This window comes from Oncorhynchus mykiss, chromosome 2 (assembly GCF_057628025.1).
Source record: "Oncorhynchus mykiss isolate SJ-2025 chromosome 2, ASM5762802v1, whole genome shotgun sequence".
NCBI classification, from domain to species: Eukaryota; Metazoa; Chordata; class Actinopteri; order Salmoniformes; family Salmonidae; genus Oncorhynchus; species Oncorhynchus mykiss.
In genome coordinates, this window is record NC_143023.1 from 67,586,421 (window position 1) to 67,607,541 (window position 21,121).

Genomic DNA, 21,121 nt, shown 5'->3' on the forward strand with positions numbered 1-21,121 from the left:
AGCAAGCTATCGTTAGAATTACATTTGAAATCAAACAAACGCTTGACACCCCATGTACTGTCTATTTTTAGTTGAATACTGGATTAATTTGAAACAATAGATGTTGATTACTTTTCACAAATGCTATATAGGCCTGAATAATTTATGAAATATAATGACCTTGATAAAATATGAGTTCATTTGCTCTGTTAAACCTTACCATTGCAATGAAAATAGCAACAAAATAGTGAACCTATTTAGTTTTGAAGTGGAAACCCCTAAACAGTCATTCTCACGATAGCACATTGGTAATAGTCAGAGACTATATCAAAGCTACGCAGTCTGGGTTCTGTAAAAGCCTTGATGGGAGACCAAAGGGGTAGTTGTAGATAGATCAACTGTCCTGTAGGAGGTGCTGCCTGGACAATTTGTTTCTTGTAGCGGATATAACGTTGAAGATCTGACGATGTTTCAAAAGTACAAATTCAACATATATAGAAAAATTGGGTAACATGATGGCATAATTCTGTGGTTGAAATTTCACCCTCAAAACAACAGTTTACGTTGATGACTTTTTGCCAATCCAATGTATTTTACGTGTCGATTCCACATCACAATAAATTGACAAATGAAATTGAAACAACATTGATTCAACCACTTTGTGCCCAGTGAGCTCTGTATCCTGTGTGAGAAGACTTCTTTAGCATTCCCTTCCATGTTCTACAGTAAGCAGCACTGGCAGAATAGGAAATGTCAAAGTGCAGAAAAACAAACCCATGGAAATCAAATGTGAGAGTGGGAAAGACAGCAGAATCTAACCTGAGTTAGGTATTGGCACCAGAGAGCTCTGAATGTGGTAACATGACGTTGACTTCAGGTGAACTTACCGTACTACTGCTTTCCACCACCATGACCAATCCCCACAGTGTTAATTTAGTGACTGGAGTGTATTAGGGTCATTCCACGAAATGAGTGTCTTTGCATCCCTTTGATATTTACGTGGAAAATTATTGTGCACCAATATTGAATTTTAAAAGTCTATTAAATTAAATCAAGTGCCCTTTAATATGGAACACATGGGGAATTAAATAAATGTAAAGTACCAAAAATTAAGCATTTTCACTTGTCCCTCTGTGCAGATTTTAACCCACTTAACCCCAAAATGTATCCAAGTTTTCCCTGTCATTGTAAAGTTATTTTGTTGCTTTGACAAAGCCTTTTCTGAAGATGATTATTTATTTAATGTGATTAGTGATTCATTTACGTCTGTAAATTAGTGGAACGACCCATTAGTAAAGTCTGTGTATGTGTGTCTATGAGGACTGAGGAGTCTGTATTCTGTCTGTGATCTACACTCCCAGACCTAATGAGCAGCAGCCTGTCACTCAGGGTGGCTGACAAAAGGCTTTAATGCTGTCAAATGCATTAATGAGAGATAGAACAAGGGGTCTTCTATAATCAACATAAAAAATAAGTCATATAAGACTACAAGTCCCAAAAAATTACTGTGCAGTCTAGACAAGACGAGAGCAAGAGCAATCAATAGCAATCACACAGAACATTGTCAGAGGATGTGTAAGAAATAAATTGAAGTGCTCTGTTCAATCTGGATCGCTGAAGCGTTACAGATTGCGTAATAGAAATGTAAAGGTACTTTCCAATTGAGCCGACATGTGCAGCGTTTAGCGTGAATGCAGTCTAAAATGGGAACTTCTGCGATACGGCTTGAAAAGAAGGATGTGTTTTAGAATGTGTTCATAGATAAGGCTAAACAAATAATAATAATAATTGTAAGTAGTAATCATTTGGTGGGTGAATACAGTATATTTGTCCTATTTGATTTTTAAATTGACATGTGTTTTTTGCATATCTCAACTCTCCCTGAGACACACTCTGAGAGTGGGGTCACGGCCAGTATCTGCCATTATCAACGGCGACCCTGAAGCAATTAGGGTTAAGTGCCTTGCTCAAGGACACATTGACAAATTTGTCACCTTCTCGGGCTCGGGAAATGGAACTGGCCCAATGCTCTAACCACTAGGCTACCAGCCAGACACAACCAATGAGTTGTCTCAGGCAATCACAGAGTATCCCCCCCCCCCCCCCCCCCCCCCACACACACACCTACCTACACATCATCTTTGGGATGCCTGCTTTCATCAAGAACTATACATGTGGTCTCTATGTAAATGAGCTCTGTCATGTAGGTATCCATGTGTGAAGGAGTATGAATAAGTAATAGTAGGATGTCTGTGAGAAGCCTTGGGTCTCCGTTTTGCTGTCAAAACCAGTTGGTAAACACACTTACAAGCCCTGTATGGGCTCTTACAAGCAATAAAACTTAATGTGATGGCAATTACAGTAACGGCTTTATTAAATTAGTGCAAAAGACAGACATAACTCACTCAAAATGTCACATTTTTCTTGCTTTATCGTGACTCATGGGGTCTTCCACACAAACCCACACACACTTTTTTTTTACGAGTGCAAAAAAAACGAACCACCAATTCACTACCTTTCTTGACCTCTTTGTGTGACTCAGGGGGAGGCGGTACTAGTGTCAGAGAAACAAAACCATGTAACACAAGGCAGACAGATTGCTAATCAGCAAAGCAATTCAAGACTCCAGATTAAAATTAATCACAGATTCTCAAAAAACTGGAGATGTACATTAAAAATAGTAAAACACATCGATAGCATTAGAAATAGTGCCTAAAGTCCACAAAAATGTTTATCTTTTTTCTGTGGGGGTAATTGAAGAGCCGGCAGTCCAAATACATAAGTTAATTAATATATTTGTACAATGGTAAAAAATAAAATATATATAGTGTACTTTTTTGTAAGTTTCACACCGTTACTATAAAGATATATTGTTTTCCACTCCATGACAACTAATGCAATAGAAACAGAACGAATCAAAAAAGACTCCAGAAACTTCTGACTTGAGAAGGCTTATGGCTACCACCTTGCCCTAACCACAACCACTGCAGACAAAAACTTTTTTTTTTCTCTCATTACAGTAGGAAACAAGATCAAATACACTCGTCTGTGACGAGAAAATAAAGTAATACATCAAAAAGTCAATGCTGTTCCTCATCCAGTATCCAGTAGCTCAGACTATGCAGTGTTTCCTTGCCCAGCGAAAGAGTCCATTCAGGCGGTGGTGTCCGTGACAACAGAACCCACAGAGATGGACGGAGGAGACGGGCAGGCGAGGGGTGGGAGAAGGATGGGCGAGGGAGAAGACCAGGGGCAAGGACAACTGTTCAGGAGAGGGGGAACAGAGCTAGGGGCGGTAGTGGACGGAGAGAGGGGTGGGGTAGAGGTGAAGGGTGGTAACTAAAAGCTGGTGGGGAACAGGGGGGGGGGGGGGGGGGGGGCTGGGTAAGATAATGTGAGAAACCCAAGAAGCTTAATACCACAGAGGGCCAGTTTGAATTGTGTTTTTGTGTAATTGTTTGCTAGTTGTTTTAGTTATGGTGAGAGGTCTTCTCTCCTTAGGCTTGATGGCGTAGGTGAGATATGCTGTTTCTCTTCAGTGTTGCAAGTAGACTACAAGTAGGTTTCATCACAATTTACAGGCCTGGTAAGAAAAGAGAGAATAGTGGATAGAAAGTGAAAAAGCAGAAGAGAGAATGACAGGGAGAGGAAGAGAAAGATAAACAGATAGTCAAGGGCATCGTCAACACAGATCAGTTGCAATCAATTACACAAGACAGGTGATAGGTATCCTACATTAAACATTCAGGATGGAGAGGACAGAGAAGATTGAAATATACACCCTTGGTACACATTTAGACAGAATAAAGAGACTCAATTATTGGTCTGTGTAAAATGGCCATGGAAACATTTGAGAGCTTGACAATGACATGTGCTCCTCTGTCACGCCCTGCTGAATGGAACATGTATTTATTTTCTATAGTGGTTACAGTGCATTTGGAAACTATTCAGACCCCTTGACCTTTTCCACATTATGTTACACTACAGCCATATTCTAAAAATGCATTAAAACATATCCTTAGCAATCTACACACAATAACCCATAATGACAAAGTGAAAACAGTTTTTTGAATTATTTGCAAATGTGTAAAAAATAAATAAAAAAATACCTTACTTACATAAGTATTCAGACCCTCTGCTATGAGACTCGAAATTGAGCTCAGGTGCATCCTGTTTCCATTGATCATCCTTGAAATGTTTCTACAACTTGATTGGAGTCAACCTGTGGTAAATTCAATTGATTGGACATGATTTGGAAACGCACATACGTGTCTATATAAGGTCCCACAGTTGACAGTGCATGTCAGACCAAAAACCAAGCCATGAGGTCGAAGGAATTGTCCATAGAGCTCTGAGACAGGACTGTGTCGAGGCACAGACCTGGGGAAGTGTCCCAACATTTCATTTTTTTGCAGGATTGAAGGTCCCCAAGAACACAGTGGCCTCCATCATTCTTTAATGGAAGAAGTATGGAACCACCAAGACTCTTCATAGAGCTGGCCGCCCAGCCGAACTGAGAAATTGGGGGAGAAGGGCCTTGGTCAGGGAGGTGACCAAGAACCCGATGGTCACTCTAACAGAGCTCCAGAGTTCCTCTGTGGAGATGGGAGAAACTTCCAGAAGGACAACCATCTCTGCAGCACTCCACCAATCAGGCCTTTATGTTAGTGGCCAGACTGAGCCACTCCCGAGTAAAAGGCACATGACAGCCCACTTGGAGTTTTTCAAAAGGCACCTAAAGGACTCTCAGATCATGAGAAACAAGATTCTCTGGTCTGATGAAACCAAGATGGAACTTCTTGGCCTGAATGCCAAGCGTCATGTCTGAAGGGACCCTGGCACCATCCCTAGGGTGAAGCATGGTGGTGGCAGCATCATGCTGTGGGGTTGTTTTTCAGCTGCATGGGCTGGGAGACTAATCAGGATTGAGGGAAAGATGAACAGAGTAAAGTACAGAGAGATCCTTGATAAAAATCTGCTCCAGAGTGCTCAGGACCTCAGACCGATGTGAAGGTTCACCATCCAAAAGGACAATGACCCTAAGCACACAGCCAGGACAACTTAGAAGTGGCTTCGGGACAAGTCTCTGACTGTCCTCGAATGGCCCAGCCAGAGCCTGGACTTGAACCCAATCGAACATCTCTGGAGAGACCTGATAATACCTGTGCAGCGACCCTCCCCATCCAACCTGACAGAGCTTGAGAGGATCTTCAGAGAAGAATGTAGCGTCATACCGAAGAAGACTCATGGCTGCAATGGCTGCCAAAGGTACCTCAACAAAGGGTCTGAATACTTATGTAAATGTGATATTGCAGTTTTTTATTTTGAATTTGCACAAATATCTAAAGACTGTTTTTGCTTTGTCATTATGTGGTATTGTGTGTAGATTGGTGATGGAAAAAGCTATTTAATCCATTTTTGGAATAAGCCTGTAACGTAACAAAATGTGGAAAAAGTTGAGGAGTCTGAATACTTTGCGAATGCACTGTATGTATCACACAAGTCCCAAGGCTAGCAGGAAAAACACACATGAATTGCAGCCTGGTGCCTTTATATGTACACAGAGTCATTTATAAGAAGTTACATAAAAGTAGGGTAATATATATATATATATATATATCTTATGGTGAAATAAATCAGATTGATGCACAGACTTTGGGTACAGTTAGTGCTGCTAGCTAATCCTTTCTTCACACAGACATGTGTTCCACACACACAGCGTTATGAAATGTGAGTTGTTATCGATCCAGCTGTCTGTCTCCCTCTGCCATCTCTCATTCCTCTGTTCTGTCACTGTGGGCTCTACTCAGAACTCCGTCTCTGTCTTTCTCTCTCCATTATGACATGTAGCCGCTGTATGAGTATGGTTGTTCTTCAGCCGTGTCTGGACAGTAAGGACAGCCCCTCAGGACCATGGGACTGATCCTGCCTGAGCTTGTGTAGGAGTGTGTCATTCCTGTTGCTAGTGGAGACAGGCACTCTCTCTGCTGCAGAGCAGCCGTGCTGTTGCTCAAGGTCTGTATGTTACACAGATTCTGCTATTAGAATGGGGAGGTATTGTAGCGGCCATTTCTTTAGCCCATAGAAAAGGCATTTTATATCTGATCTACAGAAAGAGATGAGATTGCCCATCTATACATGGAGAGTTAAGTTCATGATGTACTCAAGGGTCCAGCTTTCTTTAGCAAACTAAACGTCAAAAGATTTTCCTTCACTGCTGATCGACAAGTAAAATGCATGCAGTACAAAATAGTGTAAAAGAGATATGTAAATTAAAATGATTCCACCACTCTTACTTTCCTTGATAAATTGGGTATACACAGTTAGATTCAAATCAAATCAAATTGTATTAGTCACATGGTTGAATACAACAGTGAAATGCTTACTTACGAGCCCCTAAACAACAATGCAGTTAAAAATATCTATATTACATAAAATATGAATAAGAAATAAAAGTAACAAGTAATTAAAGAGCAGCAGTAAAATAACAACAGCGAGACCATATACAGGGGGATACCGGCACAGAGTCAATGCGAGGGGGCACCGGGCCAGTCGAGTTATCAAAGCGACCATACATAGATGATAACAACAGACAGTAGCAGTGGTGTAAAAGAGGGGGGTGATGCAAATAGTCTGGGTAGCTATTTTATTACATGTTCAGGAGTTTCACTGATTTGTATTCAGCTCCCTTTCCCCTTTGTGTGTGTGTTTGTGTGTGTGTGTGTGTGGGGGGGGGGGATTAAAACTTTTCTGTTTTATTTTAAGTGAAATATGTCTTTCTCTTTTTCCATCTGTCTTTGCTCCTCTCTCTCCACTGTGTCCTCAAAATAAGTTTAGAGAGTGGTTTTGAGAAATGTGAACTGTAATTTTGTGAGACATTGTGAAATGAATTGGCCCTTAGACATCCCAAAATTTTGAAACGATCGAAGTGGGCCTGATTTGATGGGGGATATATCTAATGGGAGGAACTATAGATTTTTTATTTTCACAGTTGTTTTTCACTGGGCCTATTTTCTACTATGCTGCTCTAAGTGATTCTGAAAAGGAACTATAAGTTGAATAACACTCTGGAGCACAGCGAAGACACTCATGCTTCAGAGATGTGTTTTGCGAATGTAATGAGACTCTGGGAACCTTTATCCACGTGTGCAGGCCTTGAAACATACCAATTCTTTCCCCTCTGGCTAAAAACTCACGGCCTGAAAAATGAAAATAAACAGCTAAATCAATTCACCTCAGCTCTCACATGGAGGCAATAAAGTCAGGCATGGAGCGGATAAGAGAGACCCTTACCCCCACCAATCTGAGTAAAAATGGGAAGGGAAATGTGACCAGCACACCTGCTGTACCTGGAGAGGCTGAGATGTGGAGGGAATGATGGAGAGAGAAAGAAAGAGGGAGAGAGAGAGAGAAAAAGATGGAAAGAAGGATAGGAGGCAGAGAGAGAGAGAGGGATAGAGGGAGACAGAGGGCTGTTTGATCTAATCAACATCACCTTAATTGGGTGAAAGTGCTACTGGCAGAAGTCAGCTGGAGTTGGGGCAAACATAATAACTCACACGCTTCCCTCGTAAAATCCAGTCCAGAATAATTACCATCCTCCCTGCCTGCCTGTGGATCTACCCTTCCTTCTCTCCTCCATCTTCATCTCATTCTCAATGTCAATATGTCAGGAGACACGTCTCACAGCATACAGTGAGCCATATCCAATATCTGCTCCATTTGTAAAGAGAAGGAGGAGTGTAAAGTTTGCCCTTTGAAAGTCTAATCATATAGCAACAACCCTCACTGTCACTCTCTGCTTCCCATTATGACTTTAAAGTGAGTAGTTCTGACAACTAGAACAACTCGAAACATTTGCGTTTTATAGTATGATAAAAAGATATGTGCTGTTCAAATTATCCTTTGCCAAACTGACATGGCACCGACAGACATGGCAGCTCTGCTTCCAGCTCCTAAGCAACTTTGCAGTATTTAGTTTTTTTGTGTGTTATTTCTTACATTATTAGCCCATAATGTTTTTTGTGTTATTACGTACAGCTGGAAATAACTTTTGGATATCAGAGCGGCAGTAACTCACCAGCATTATGACCATGATTCTTTGTTCGTACCCCTCAGGGCAATTTAATTTATCCAAGAGGCTAATCCAAGATGCTGCCGGAGGAGAAGAGGTATTCAGAGAGGACTTCTAGTCCGACTCAGGAGGCGTGCACACCATCCACTGCTTCCGAGTATATTACTTGCTAATGTTCAGTCTCTGGACAATAAAGTAGATGAGCTCAGGGCGAGGATCTCCTTCTAGAGAGCCATTAGGGACTGTAACATACTCTGTTTCACAGAATCATGGCTCTCTCGGGATATAATGTCCCCATCCATACAGCCAGCTGGGTTCTAAGTACATTGCGCAGACAGGAATAAAGAACTCTCCGGGAAGAAGAAAGGCAGGGGTGTATGTTTCATGATTAATGACTCATGGTGTGATTTTGATAACACACAGAAACTCAAGTCCATTTCTTCACCCGACATAGAATACCTCACAATCAAATGCCAACCGTATGACCTCCCAAGATAATTATCTTCGGTTATAGTCACAGCCGTTTATATTCCCCCTCAAGCAAATACCACGACGGCACTCAAGGAACTACATTGGACTTTATGGAAACTGGAAACCACATATCCTGAGGCCACATTTATTGCAGCTGGGGATTTTAACAAAGCAAATTTGAGGAAAACACTACCAGTTCTATCAACACATTGACAGTAGTACTCGATCTGGAAAAACACTAGACCACTGCTACTCCCCCTTTTTGAGATGCCTACAAGGCCCTCCCCGTGGCAAATCAGATCACAACATTTTGATCCTCCCTTCCTATAGGCAGAAACTCAAACAGTAAGTACCCTGCTAAGGTCTATTCAACGCTGGTCTATGGTAGAATAAAAACAGTGTACTTATTCCCTCCATAAGGCAATCAAACAGGCAAAACTTCAATACAGAGACAAAGTGGAGTCGCAATTCAACGGCTCAGACACGAGACAATCACGGATTGCAAAGGGAAAACCAGCCATGTCAAGGACACAGAAGTCTTGCTTCCGGACAAGCTAAACACCTTCTTCGCCCGCTTTGAGGATAACACAATGCCATCGACACGGCCCGCTCCAAAGGACTGTAGCCGGCATGATGAAGACATTTAAGTGTGTTTACCCCTCGTAAAGCTGCCAGCCCAAACGGCATCCCCAGCCGCTTCCTCAGAGCATGCGCAGGCCAGCTGGCTGGGGTGTTTACGAACATATTCAATCTCTCCCAATCCCATTCTGCTGTACCCACTTGCTTCAAGATGTCCACATTTGTTCCTGTACCCAAGAAAGCAAAGGAAACTGAACTAAATTACTATTGCCCCGAACCATTCACGTCTGTCATCATGAAGTGCTTTGAGATGCTAGTTAAGAATCATGTCACCTCCACCTTACCTGACACCCTAGACCCACTTCAATTTGCTTACCACCCTAATAGATCCACAGATGATGCAATCGCCATCGCACTGCACACTGCCCTATCCCATTTGGGGGAATACCTACGTAAGAATGCTGTTCATTGACTGTAGCTCAACATTCAGTGGCATAGTACCCTCCAAGCTCATCATTAAGATTGGGGCCCTGGGTCTGAACCTCACCCTGTGGAACTGGGTCTTGATCTTCCTGACGGGCCGCCTCCAGGTGGTGAAGGTAGGAAACAACACACCCACTTCGCTGATTTGATGAAATATCTCAAAATGTCAAGTGCCATAATTCAGTAAAACAGTCGTGACTAGGTACACAGTATTAAACATGACATTGGCAAACAAAGATTTTAGCATTTTTAATTGGAGGGGAAGAGGGTTTACCAACCAGGTAATGTCATACCTATTCAATCAAAACAAAGGGATTAAAAGAGGAATAATAAAAATTACCAAGGAGGAGGCGGATCCCATTTCTCCTCCTCCTAAATAACCTGCTCCTGTTACCGAGTGGATTAGAGCAGGGAAAGTGGCTGTCTGGGCAGAAAAGGGGATTTAAACCACACTGTGTGTGTGTGTGTGTGTGTGTGTGTGTGTGTGTGTGTGTGTGTGTGTGTGTGTGTGTGTACTCATCAGGGAGGGTGGATGCACGTTGGCTGACCGAGGCAGGCTATCTGCCTGGGTTTATTTCCCTATTTGTGGATTAATTGCCTTTTCTCTGAGATTCGGCAGCAGCCCTTTATCAAATCTCCAACAGCTTCTAAAATCCCACAGTGCTCACCTGAGCTTCTGAGAACAACAGTAACAACAACACACCCACACAGGGAATAAATGTCAAATATGCCTTGAGGAGCCTCATCAACATTTTAGCATTTAACTGATGGCTGATAACTGGCTCATCATGGTGAATGTGTCCCAATGCGGCCAACATTATACTGTAACTAGTACACAGCCCAGGATATATGTTAGAAAGCAGAACAGGCAGGGATGGGCTGTGGGCATAGGGGAGATTGCAGGAGGGTGGCTGCAGGAGGGTGACTGAGCCTTGAGACAGCCCAATGGGAGTAGGAGAGGAAATGTCAACTGGTTTAATACTGCAGCTGCTCGTTCACCCATGCCTTTCACTTTATCACCTCCACTCACATGTGTTTCCCTCATAAGCTAAGAAACACAATTATCTTAAAAGGCCAGTGGTGCAATCACAGCGCTCATGTGAAAAAAACAACTATATTTGCTGTATTCACATGCTGCTGTCCATCTAGCAGCTCCGACAGACCTAACATCACATGATGCTAGACTTCCATTTCAGACCTGCCAGAACCTGCTGGAGAAAGATAGTACCAGTCCCTTCAGGATTCTGCAGCATTCTTTTGTGATAGTTGCGGGACAAAATGCTTGATTTTGTTGCAGCAATTTTTACATTTTGCATGGCAAGTTGAGATGATTTTGTCTGATTTATCACAAAAAAATGTGGTGGAAGGTTTGTTGACGTGTTGCTTGATTGAACCATTTTATGCAATAAAAGTAAGGTGATTGGTTACAATTGCGCACCCCCTTTTTGTAGTGCGGTGATCGGATAGTTATCCGCAGTAATATTGCAATGATTTGACAGTTTTATGCAGTAATAGTGCAGTTATTGGCCAAATTTGCAAGCCATGGGAATTGTTGATTTTGTAAATACTGGAGGGACTGTAATACAAATACACTCAAACACACTCTGTCAGTCAGTCAGGCCATTCACTGACAGTGAGACAGGGGGCACTGTGGTCATCTCTGTCAAACTGGCAAATTGGTATTACATCTAAATGAGAGAATTTCCTCAACAAATTAGCTATCCTACATGTATTAGTACTCTTACTAACAATGGCCATTATTTTGTTTGCCTTCAAACAGTAAGCACTGTCCAGATAATTTAATCCACCACACACAAACAAACAAAACAATACACACACGCTACATCTGTATGTTGCTTGACATGAAATCTACCCTGTCCAATTAGGCTCTGTTAACAGAGGCACACACAGCAGAACTCAAGGTGGGATTTGAGGCCTCGTGAGTTACAGGTATGTGGGACAGTGGAGCAGGTTGTAGTGGAGCAGGTTGTAGTGGAGCAAGTTCCTTGGCGTCCACATCACCAACAAACGAACGTGGTCCAAGCACACCAAGACAGTCATGAAGAGGGCACGACAAAACCTATCCCCCCTCAGGAGACTGAAAAGATTTGGCATGGGTCCTCATATCCTCAAAAGGTTTTACAGCTACACCATCGAGAGCATCCTGACGGGTTGAATCACTGTCTGGTATGGCAACTGCTCGGCCTTCGACCGCAAGGCACAGTACATCTCCTGGGCTAAGCTTCCTGCCATCCAGGACCTCTATACCAGGCAGTGTCAAAGGAACGGCCCTAAAAATTGTCAAAGACTACAGCCACCCTATTCATAGACTATTCTCTCACTTCCGCACCGCAAGTGGTACCAGAGCGCCAAGTCTAGGTCCAAGAGCTTCTAAACAGCTTCTACCCCCAAGACATAAGACTCCTGAACAGCTAATCAAATGGCTATCCAGACTATTTGCACCCCCCCTCCCCATCCCCCTACGCTGCTGTTACTCTCTGTTATTATCTATGCATAGCCACTTTAATAACCCTACCTCCATGTACATAATTACCTCAATTACCTCAACACCGGTGCCCCCGCACATAGACACACTGACTCTGAACCGGTACCCCCTGTATATAGCCCCGCTATTGTTATTTACTGCTGCTCCTTAATTATTTGTTTTTCTTATCTCTTACTTTTTTGTTGTTGGTATTTTCTTAAAACTGCATTGTTAGTTAAGGGCTTGTATGTAAGTAAGCATTTCACTGTTATATATGTGACAAATAACATTTTAATTTGATTTTATTTGATATGATATCATGACAACCTGGCTGCAAAACATGCAACTGTCCCCAGAAATGTGATTGACATGTTTGCCTAACATTCCACTGTTATTAGGTCTAGGCTTCTGTACATTGTAGGTCGCTTCTATACATTGCTAATAATAGCCTATGGAAATAGCCTACTTTACACATTGCTTATCTCATAAGCTTTGCTAAGCTGTAAGTTTTATTTTGACTTCTCATTAGATTTTTCCATATTGGTATTGTTTGCTCAATGTCATTTCTTGTTGCCTTTAAAATCTTTCATTCAAAATAAAGCTGTGATAAAGAATCACCTATAGACTCTGACTTTCACAATTGTTCCCATTTGAAAGCTGCAACTAGGACATTAAACACTTAATTAGAATAGCCTATTTGGGAAATACTCTTCATAGCTTTAACTTTTCTTAATGCTTTTGATGGGCTATTTTAATTAGTAGGATTTGGATTTGGCCGTTTGGTTCGGAACAGCAAGGAGGAGGGATGCATGCATCATTGTCCCACACGATGAAGTCTGGGAGGGGACTGTTTATCTGTTTCCGTCTGTTAGTACGTTAGTGCGTTTATCACACGTGATATCTCAAAACAGCACTGGCCCGATTTTGACAAAACTTAGGTGAATGATGCGTCTTGCCATAGAGATCCGGAATTTACTAAATTACACTGATTGGCCAGATGGGGTCACTATAACAACAGAATGAAAATGCTACCTTTGAAAGGTCACGCCCCTCATCCCATTTGACCTTAAGTCATGGAATTCGGTACATAGGTCCCTCTCCTCACAAGGAAGACATTTGACTAGGGACCCATAAGGTCCACCATGACAGATTTTCTGCCATTTAGAATTTTGTGAAAAATGCTACTCTTCTGGCACTGAATGACTGATCTGCACGAAACTGTATAGGCGGCATCCATGGACAATGGTCTGTCAACGTAATATCTCAGACACCACTGGCCCTGCATCATTCATGGGGAACGACATGTTTACTGTTGCCTTCTTTCTTTTAGACTAAGCTTTGCTCAACTGTAAGATTTGTTCAAACTACTCGTTCGATTTTTCTCTATTGCTATTGTTTGTTATAACTATCTCATTATTACCTTAGGCTTGTCATGTTTCTAGGTTATTCAGAAACAACTTAAAACTTTTGGAGGACTCTGTTAAATAAATAAATTGTTTGATCATGAAGTAGCGGGGCGGGAGGAGGCGAGAGAAGACAGCATGCATAAAAACAGAAGTTATGTTCATATCAAATGAAGAGAAAAGAGAAAATGTCGATTTTAAAATAATTAGATGGCTGTCAATCATCTTCGATATCTGTTACTATCGTAATATTGCCCAACAATATGATGGAGCAGCATCTCTCCTTAGGTTGAGTGCAGTCCTCTCTGGTGAACTTACAGCAAGCTCCACCACCCATACAGTGTTTCAGACCTTTCCTTCCCATACATAGAGCCTGCTATAGAAGGCCTGCAGGCAGATGCAGTGTAAATGTCAATTCTACAGAAAGTACATGTGTGTGAATGTGTTCAGAAATTGTGTCTTTACAGTGTGTGGGTGAAGGCACATAAATGTACGTACCACAGGGGGCTGGTGAGGGGAGGTAACAATAGTAACAAACACATGTGTTTGAAACCATTCTATAAATTCCATTCCAGTGATTATTATGAGCCCGTCCTCCCAACCTGCCTGTGGTAAGTACAGTATGGAAGGGAGGGAGTGTGGGTGTTAGACAGCATGCACGTACAGTATGAGATTGGATATGTGTGTGCGTGTGTGATTCGTGTCAGAGGGGGTACAGACAGTCTAATCTCCTCACACCTTTCTTCTCTCAGACTCTTCTGTCACTTGCCTTGAGCTCTTTCTATTTTTTCACTGTCTTTCTGCTGAGGGGTCAGAGTTCAGCCTGGTGATAAGGGAATTGAAATCACAGTATCTTTCTCCTCGACTTCTCTCACTATCTGGCCCCGCTACAAGAGTGATCAGTCTCCTCTATCTGTGCCTGAGCGGTAGAGCCTGGGTCTGGCTGATGTGGCCTGACAGAAGTCATCTCTCTCTGTGTATCGCTGTACCGACTCTGATACAGAGGGGACCTCTATGGCCCAGCTCTCTTCTCACCAGCTCCCACTGGAGATGACCTCTCTCCATATATCACTAACTGTCTCTCCGTGCTGCAGAGCTCAGCTTAATAATATGCTGCAGTGCCTGCTGTTGATGCTATACTGCGACTCCACATAACACACCCCATTCAGCTTTGGTTTTGGCCAATGAAACGACATGCTTTAGTTGGTTAATGAATGCCGAGGTCTATCAGTACATGATGGTGTGTCATAATGAATGCCAATGAGAAGCTCTGCATGCCACCCAATTAACATTAGCTGGGCTCATACACACACCGGCTGTTTCCACATTGGCCACTGGTAACAAAGCATCTAACACATAGACGAGAGAGAGAGAGAGAGAGAGAGAGAGAGAGAGAGAGAGAGAGAGAGAGAGAGAGAGAAAATAAAAAAAGCAGGCTTATCATGATTAATCATCTCTGGGATGTGTCAGGTTGAATGTCTAGATCCCTCCTCAGGTCCACTGAGTGAACCCAGTCAGTTCAGTTATCTGGTCTATTGTCAGAGCCCTGTCTGTATGCCCCTGGCCTCACAGCTGGCCTTAGAGAGGCAGAGAGAGGGGGAGAGAGGGGGAGAGAGAGAAAGTAGTGAGACAGAAAAGAGGACAGCTGTAGAGATACATACCCAAAGGGAGAGTGATGGATGGAGGAACGAGGTGAGATAGAGAGATATGGAGAGAAAATTAGGAGATGAGGAAAAGAGATTGTGATTGTAAAATCAGGGATGCCTGAAGATTGAGAGATAAAGAGAGAGAGAGTGAATGAATGACTGAGAGAGAAGGGCAATGGAAGCGGGTGAGCGAATAGAGAGAGAGAGTGATGAGAGAGAGAGAGAGAGAGAGAGAGAGAGGGACTGATGAGGGAGAAAGTTAGTGGCTGCTTGGTATGATCAGGCCTGCAGGCGTCTTTTGCTCAACACTCTCAATGGCTCCATTATGCGTTGAATTACAGATGGGACATCCTCCCTTTCCCCCTCCTCCCTCCCTCCATTCTCTGGCTCCCCTCCTGCCGAACACTGCCGTGGGCACGGAACTCAGCCGTAAAACCAGCCCAGCCCACAATCCCCCTCTGAACCCAGGATAGGCATATATTTAACAGTTGAAAGTTATTTTATTCCTCCAGAAGACTGGCTGTTAGAAGTGCACCATTATGCCTCCCATTCTCTTTGGAGGAGTAAATTATTCATGTATCACCAATGGTATAAATGAGATATACAGTGTGAGCTCCCAACAGGAGTCCCTGGGAAGCTCCTGGCTGTAGCGGGGGATGCTAGATTAACGGTGGGGGAGACACAGACACACCAACACAAACAGAAGAGACGCTGGGAACAGGTCTAAAAGTCGCTGTAAAGACGCCTGAGATTAAATAAGCGCATATTCTGCCCAAGGCATGTCGAAATTAGCAGCAGCAGCAGCAGCAGCAGCAATTTTACCATCAACAAGCACATATACCATTAACGTTTGAGGCAGAGGAATGTGGAGTCTGGATAGAACTGTACGTCTGCGGTGTAAAAGTTTTAGAACATTATGGATGAGATTGTGTCTGATATATACTGTATCACCCCTGGCTGGGAAACTAGCACCACTTTCATCATGCGTAGGGGTGTTCGTTAAGTCTCCATTTAGTGTGCTGCAGACCTATGAAAAAGTATGTGGTCAAGGGCCCCCCCGAGTGGCGCAGCGGGCCAATGCACTGCATTGCAGTGCATGAGGCGTCACTACAGACCCGGGTTCGATCCCAGGCTGTTTCACATCAGGCCGTTACCTGGAGTCCCATACGACGGTGCACAGCGTTGTCTGGGTTTGGCGAGGATTGGGGAGGGTTTGGGCGCGGGGGCTTTACTTGGCTCGTCACGTTCTAGCGCCTCCTTGTGGCAGGCCGGGCCAGGCTGACTTCAGTCGGCAGTTGAGCGGTGTTTCCTCCGACACATTGGTGCGGCTTGCTTCCAGGTTAAGTGGCCGGATGTTAAGAAGGGTGGTTTAGCGGGTCATGTTTCGGAGGACACATAAACTCGACCTCCGCCTCTCCCAAGTCGGTTGGGGAGTTGCATCGATGAGACTGGATCGCAATTTGATATCATGAAAAAGGGGGTAATAATACAAATAAAAAATAAGTATGAGATCATCTAAATTCATTTCATATACTTTTAACTAACTGGTTTCCCCAATCATCTGGACGGATGTTAGCTAGCTAGTGTTCATATGGATGTCACAGTGACATGCCAATTAGCTAACGTTACTGCACCCCTGTAAGCAAGGCGACAAGGCAAGCAAATGACCAGTGCACCGTTGTGCTTGCTGACATGGGATGCTTCCCACTGGGCAGCTACTGTGTCGCCAGCAGTAGCTAGTAACGTGGCCAATCTTTCCCTCCCAGGATTGTATTGTCCCACAACGGTGCACTGATGTCCCGCAGCGGTGTGGGAAATAGCTAGTGTAGCCAATATCAGGGGGTGACAATTACAGCAAGCATATGCATACAACGCATACAACACATACAAGTAACAGTACACTCATCATCAGTACTTACATCAAAAATAAACAACTGTCCGTTTTATTAACTGAAACTGTACAATTATTTTGTATATAAAACTAACAGTAAAATCCGACAACGACTCTGACTCATCATCTGGCTACAAAACCAAAGTCCAAATTATTGTGGTAGTTTAATGGTAAACTTGCCCATAGCTGTATACCACATAGTCACAACCGACTAGAGTTAGTGTATACTCACAGAATAGGGAGAGCAGGACTAGAGATACCGTATACTCACAGAATAGGGAGAGCAGGACTAGAGATACAGTAAGTATACTCACAGAATAGGGAGAGCAGGACTAGAGATACCGTATACTCACAGAATAGGGAGAGCAGGACTAGAGATACAGTAAGTATACTCACAGAATGGGGAGAGCAGGACTAGAGATACCGTATACTCACAGAATAGGGAGAGCAGGACTAGAGATACCGTATACTCACAGAATGGGGAGAGCAGGACTAGAGATACCGTATACTCACAGAATGGGGAGAGCAGGACTAGAGATACCGTATACTCACAGAATGGGGAGAGCAGGACTAGAGATACCGTATACTCACAGAATAGGGAGAGCAGGACTAGAGATACCGTATACTCACAGAATGGGGAGAGCAGGACTAGAGATACCGTATACTCACAGAATAGGGAGAGCAGGACTAGAGATACTGTATACTCACAGAATAGGGAGAGCAGGACTAGAGATACCTAATACTCACAGAATAGGGAGAGCAGGACTAGAGAAACCGTATACTCACAGAATAGGGTGAGCAGGACTAGATACCGTATACTCACAGAATAGGGAGAGCAGGACTAGAGATACCGTATACTCACAGAATAGGGAGAGCAGGACTAGAGCCAGCAGCATCATCAGGTTGGAGCATACAGAGCCAGCACTGCTACAGTCCATTCTGTTCTTCTTACAGGTGCACACTTGGACCTTGATCTCGGTGCTGTTGGAGAGTGGAGGCAGGCCAGAGTCTGTCACTACCAGGGGTAACTGGTAGTTGGCCCTCTTCATACTCTGTAGCAGCATGATCTGGGCATGTGTGTCTGAAATATAGACCAGGCAATGAGGTTAACTGACAAGATAATTATGTTTATATACTTACATGCTGGAGCATGGGCCACACTGTACAATCATGACAGTTAATTAAACAGACAAATGAATAGAGATGCATAAACAGCACACATGCACGCAGCAGGGATGGGGTCAATTTTAGTAATTGAAAAAATGGTATCTCAGTAAACTGAAAACTAGAAGCAATTTAATTCACACACACAGACACACACACACACACACACACACACACACACACACACACACACACACACAGAAACACACACACACACACACAGACACACACACACATACACACACAAACAAACACAGACCAGACTAACAGAAGTAAACACACATAGGTCATGGCCAGGATCATTCTAGCTAGAATGCTGTATATCCATTTCTCGTCAACCTGTCTCTTTGTGCTCCCTATCTATCCCAGCAGAGTTGATTGAAGGGCATTTCCCCCTGTCACCCACATGCAATGCTTTTGCACAGGCTTTAGCCTCTGTCAGTCAGTCCTTCAATCAGAGGAGCAGCAGGTCCGGCAGACATGATGCAAATCCTGAATCAATGTCTGTGCTCCATGTCTGCCGCTCCTCTCCTCCACAGCCCTGCTGTCCCACTGAGGCCACCCATTGAACCTGACATTACGGAGACATATTGCAGAGAAAAGTAGGCCTACTGTCTAACGCCTGTCCCCAGAGACACACACACACAGAAATAACCGAAGAAGCACATTCAACGGATGTATGGCAGACCCCCCCCCAACCCCCCCACCCCCATGTTTCTAATGACAAGTCTTCTCACTTGATATGGGAGAGGAGACCGTATGAAATAGCCCTATAATTCCCCACTTTACCCATCACAAAACATGGGCTTGTCCTGCTAAAATGTACTGTGAGTGCCTGTATCAGTCTAGGGGGTGTGCTGTAGGTTACAGTCTGAACTCACTGTTGACCCTGGAGACCTTCCACGTCTTCTCCAGCCCTGGCTGCTTCCCCAGCTCGATCTTAAAGGGCCCAGCGTTGGGGTGGATGTCCCTGTCCCGCCCCCCCACGATCACCACACTGTCCTTGGTGTCTTCACACACCCGTACCACAGATGGGTGAACGTAGGGAGCATTGTCATTGTAGTCCTCTAGGTGGATGACCAGAGTGCCAGTACCAGAGGCTGGGCGACTACCTGTGAGTAGGACACAATACACACCTGTTAGAAAAACATCAACAACACAGCTCTGTTACAAACACGAGGCACTGTTGTGAGTACTGTAGCTATACACATTTCTCTGATGGCTTGGGACATTTCCATTTCAGATTTACCAAGTATCAGTTTCTTTCCACTTCAATACAGGGTTGATTCAGGCGGCTCCAAGGTCTCCAGATACTAGCTATGTGATAAACTTCTCTCTTTCCTTTGACTCTGAGCTTCAATCAACTTAATAGAGAACTGTACAAAACAAACTGTGTGTCATTTCCAGATCAAAGGAACATGAATCACTTGGATCATGGTTGAGAGAGATGTGGCTTGGCAGAGCAGGTCCCTGTGTTGTGTAGATGAGATTACTCTTTATTGAATGACGCAGAGAGACACTGTGTGCGGTTTGATTCAGGCATGGCTGTGCTGTATGAGGGAGGCATGGCTGTGCTGTATGATTCAGGCATGGCTGTGCTGTATGATTCAGGCATGGCTGTGCTGTACGATTCAGGCATGGCTGTGCTGTATGAGGGAGGCATGGCTGTGCTGTATGAGTCAGGCATGGCTGTGCTGTATGATTCAGGCATGGCTGTGCTGTATGAGTCAGGCATGGCTGTGCTGTATGATTCAGGCATGGCTGTGCTGTATGAGTCAGGCATGGCTGTGCTGTATGAGCCAGGCATTGCTGTGCTGTATGATTCAGGCATGGCTGTGCTGTATGATTCAGACATGGCTGTGCTGTATGAGTCAGGCATGGCTGTGCTGTATGAGTCAGGCATGGCTGTGCTGTATGAGTCAGGCAAGGCTGTGCTGTACGAGGGAGGCATGGCTGTGCTGTATGAGTCAGGCATGGCTGTGCTGTATGAGCCAGGCATGGCTGTGCTGTATGATTCAGGCATGGCTGTGCTGTATGAGTCAGGCATGGCTGTGCTGTATGAGTCAGGCATGGCTGTGCTGTATGAGCCAGGCATGGCTGTGCTGTATGAGCCAGGCATGGCTGTGCTGTATGAGTCAGGCATGGCTGTTCTGTATGAGCCAGGCATGGCTGTGCTGTATGATTCAGGCATGGCTGTGCTGTATGATTCAGCCATGGCTGTGCTGTATGAGCCAGGCATGGCTGTGCTGTATGAGCCAGGCATGGCTGTGCTGTATGATTCAGGCATGGCTGTGTGGTATGATTCAGGCATGGCTGTGCTGTATGAGCCAGGTATGGCTGTGCTGTATGATTCAGGCATGGCTGTGCTGTATGATTCAGGCATGGCTATGCTGTATGATTCAGGCATGGCTGTGCTGTATGATTCAGGCATGGCTGTGCTGTATGAGTCAGGCATGGCTGTGCTGTATGAGTCAGGCATGGCTGTGTGGTATTTTGTCTGCTGTTGTACTAGGGCTCTATATAGGGAATAGGGTGTCATTTGGGGTGCAAGCTTTCTGTTGCTTAGAGATTAGAGGGGATTGAAAAGCAGCTTCATTCAAAATAGCCCTGGAGGTCACTGGCAATTACCCACACATGGCAAAATCAGCAATTAGAGAATCATCTCACCACAATGCGCTTTCCAGGAACCTGGAAGAGTTTGAGTGGAGGGGAGGTGAACGTGTCAAGATGCATGTGTCATAAATGTCAAACTGTTCAAACGAGAGCCGGTTTAATTTTCATTGCTGTGTTATTAGGGAGGTGGCGCTTTGAGTGGGGGCATTTTCCTCTATTGAAAGATTAAAACGGAGAGAGATAATCCTTATGACTCTCCGTAAACCGAAAAACAAAATCAACCTATAAAGTTCCTTTTGCTATAAAAATCCCAGCAGATCTAGACCTATCACC

The 21,121-nt window shown here is 44.0% G+C and overlaps 1 protein-coding gene across 1 annotated transcript in view; it reads right to left on the reverse strand.

The window, feature by feature from the left end:
• Positions 1-2,329: 2,329 nt before the first annotated feature.
• cdh13 (cadherin 13, H-cadherin (heart)) overlaps positions 2,330-21,121 on the reverse strand; it is a 518,891-nt gene continuing 500,099 nt past the window's right edge. The window contains exons 12-14 of the mRNA XM_036954055.2: positions 19,057-19,287; positions 17,874-18,092; positions 2,330-3,562 (exon numbers count right to left, since the gene is read on the reverse strand). Coding sequence (XP_036809950.1) covers positions 3,555-3,562; positions 17,874-18,092; positions 19,057-19,287 — 458 coding nt within the window. The 3' untranslated portion in view covers positions 2,330-3,554. The remainder of the gene's footprint in view (positions 3,563-17,873; positions 18,093-19,056; positions 19,288-21,121) is intronic.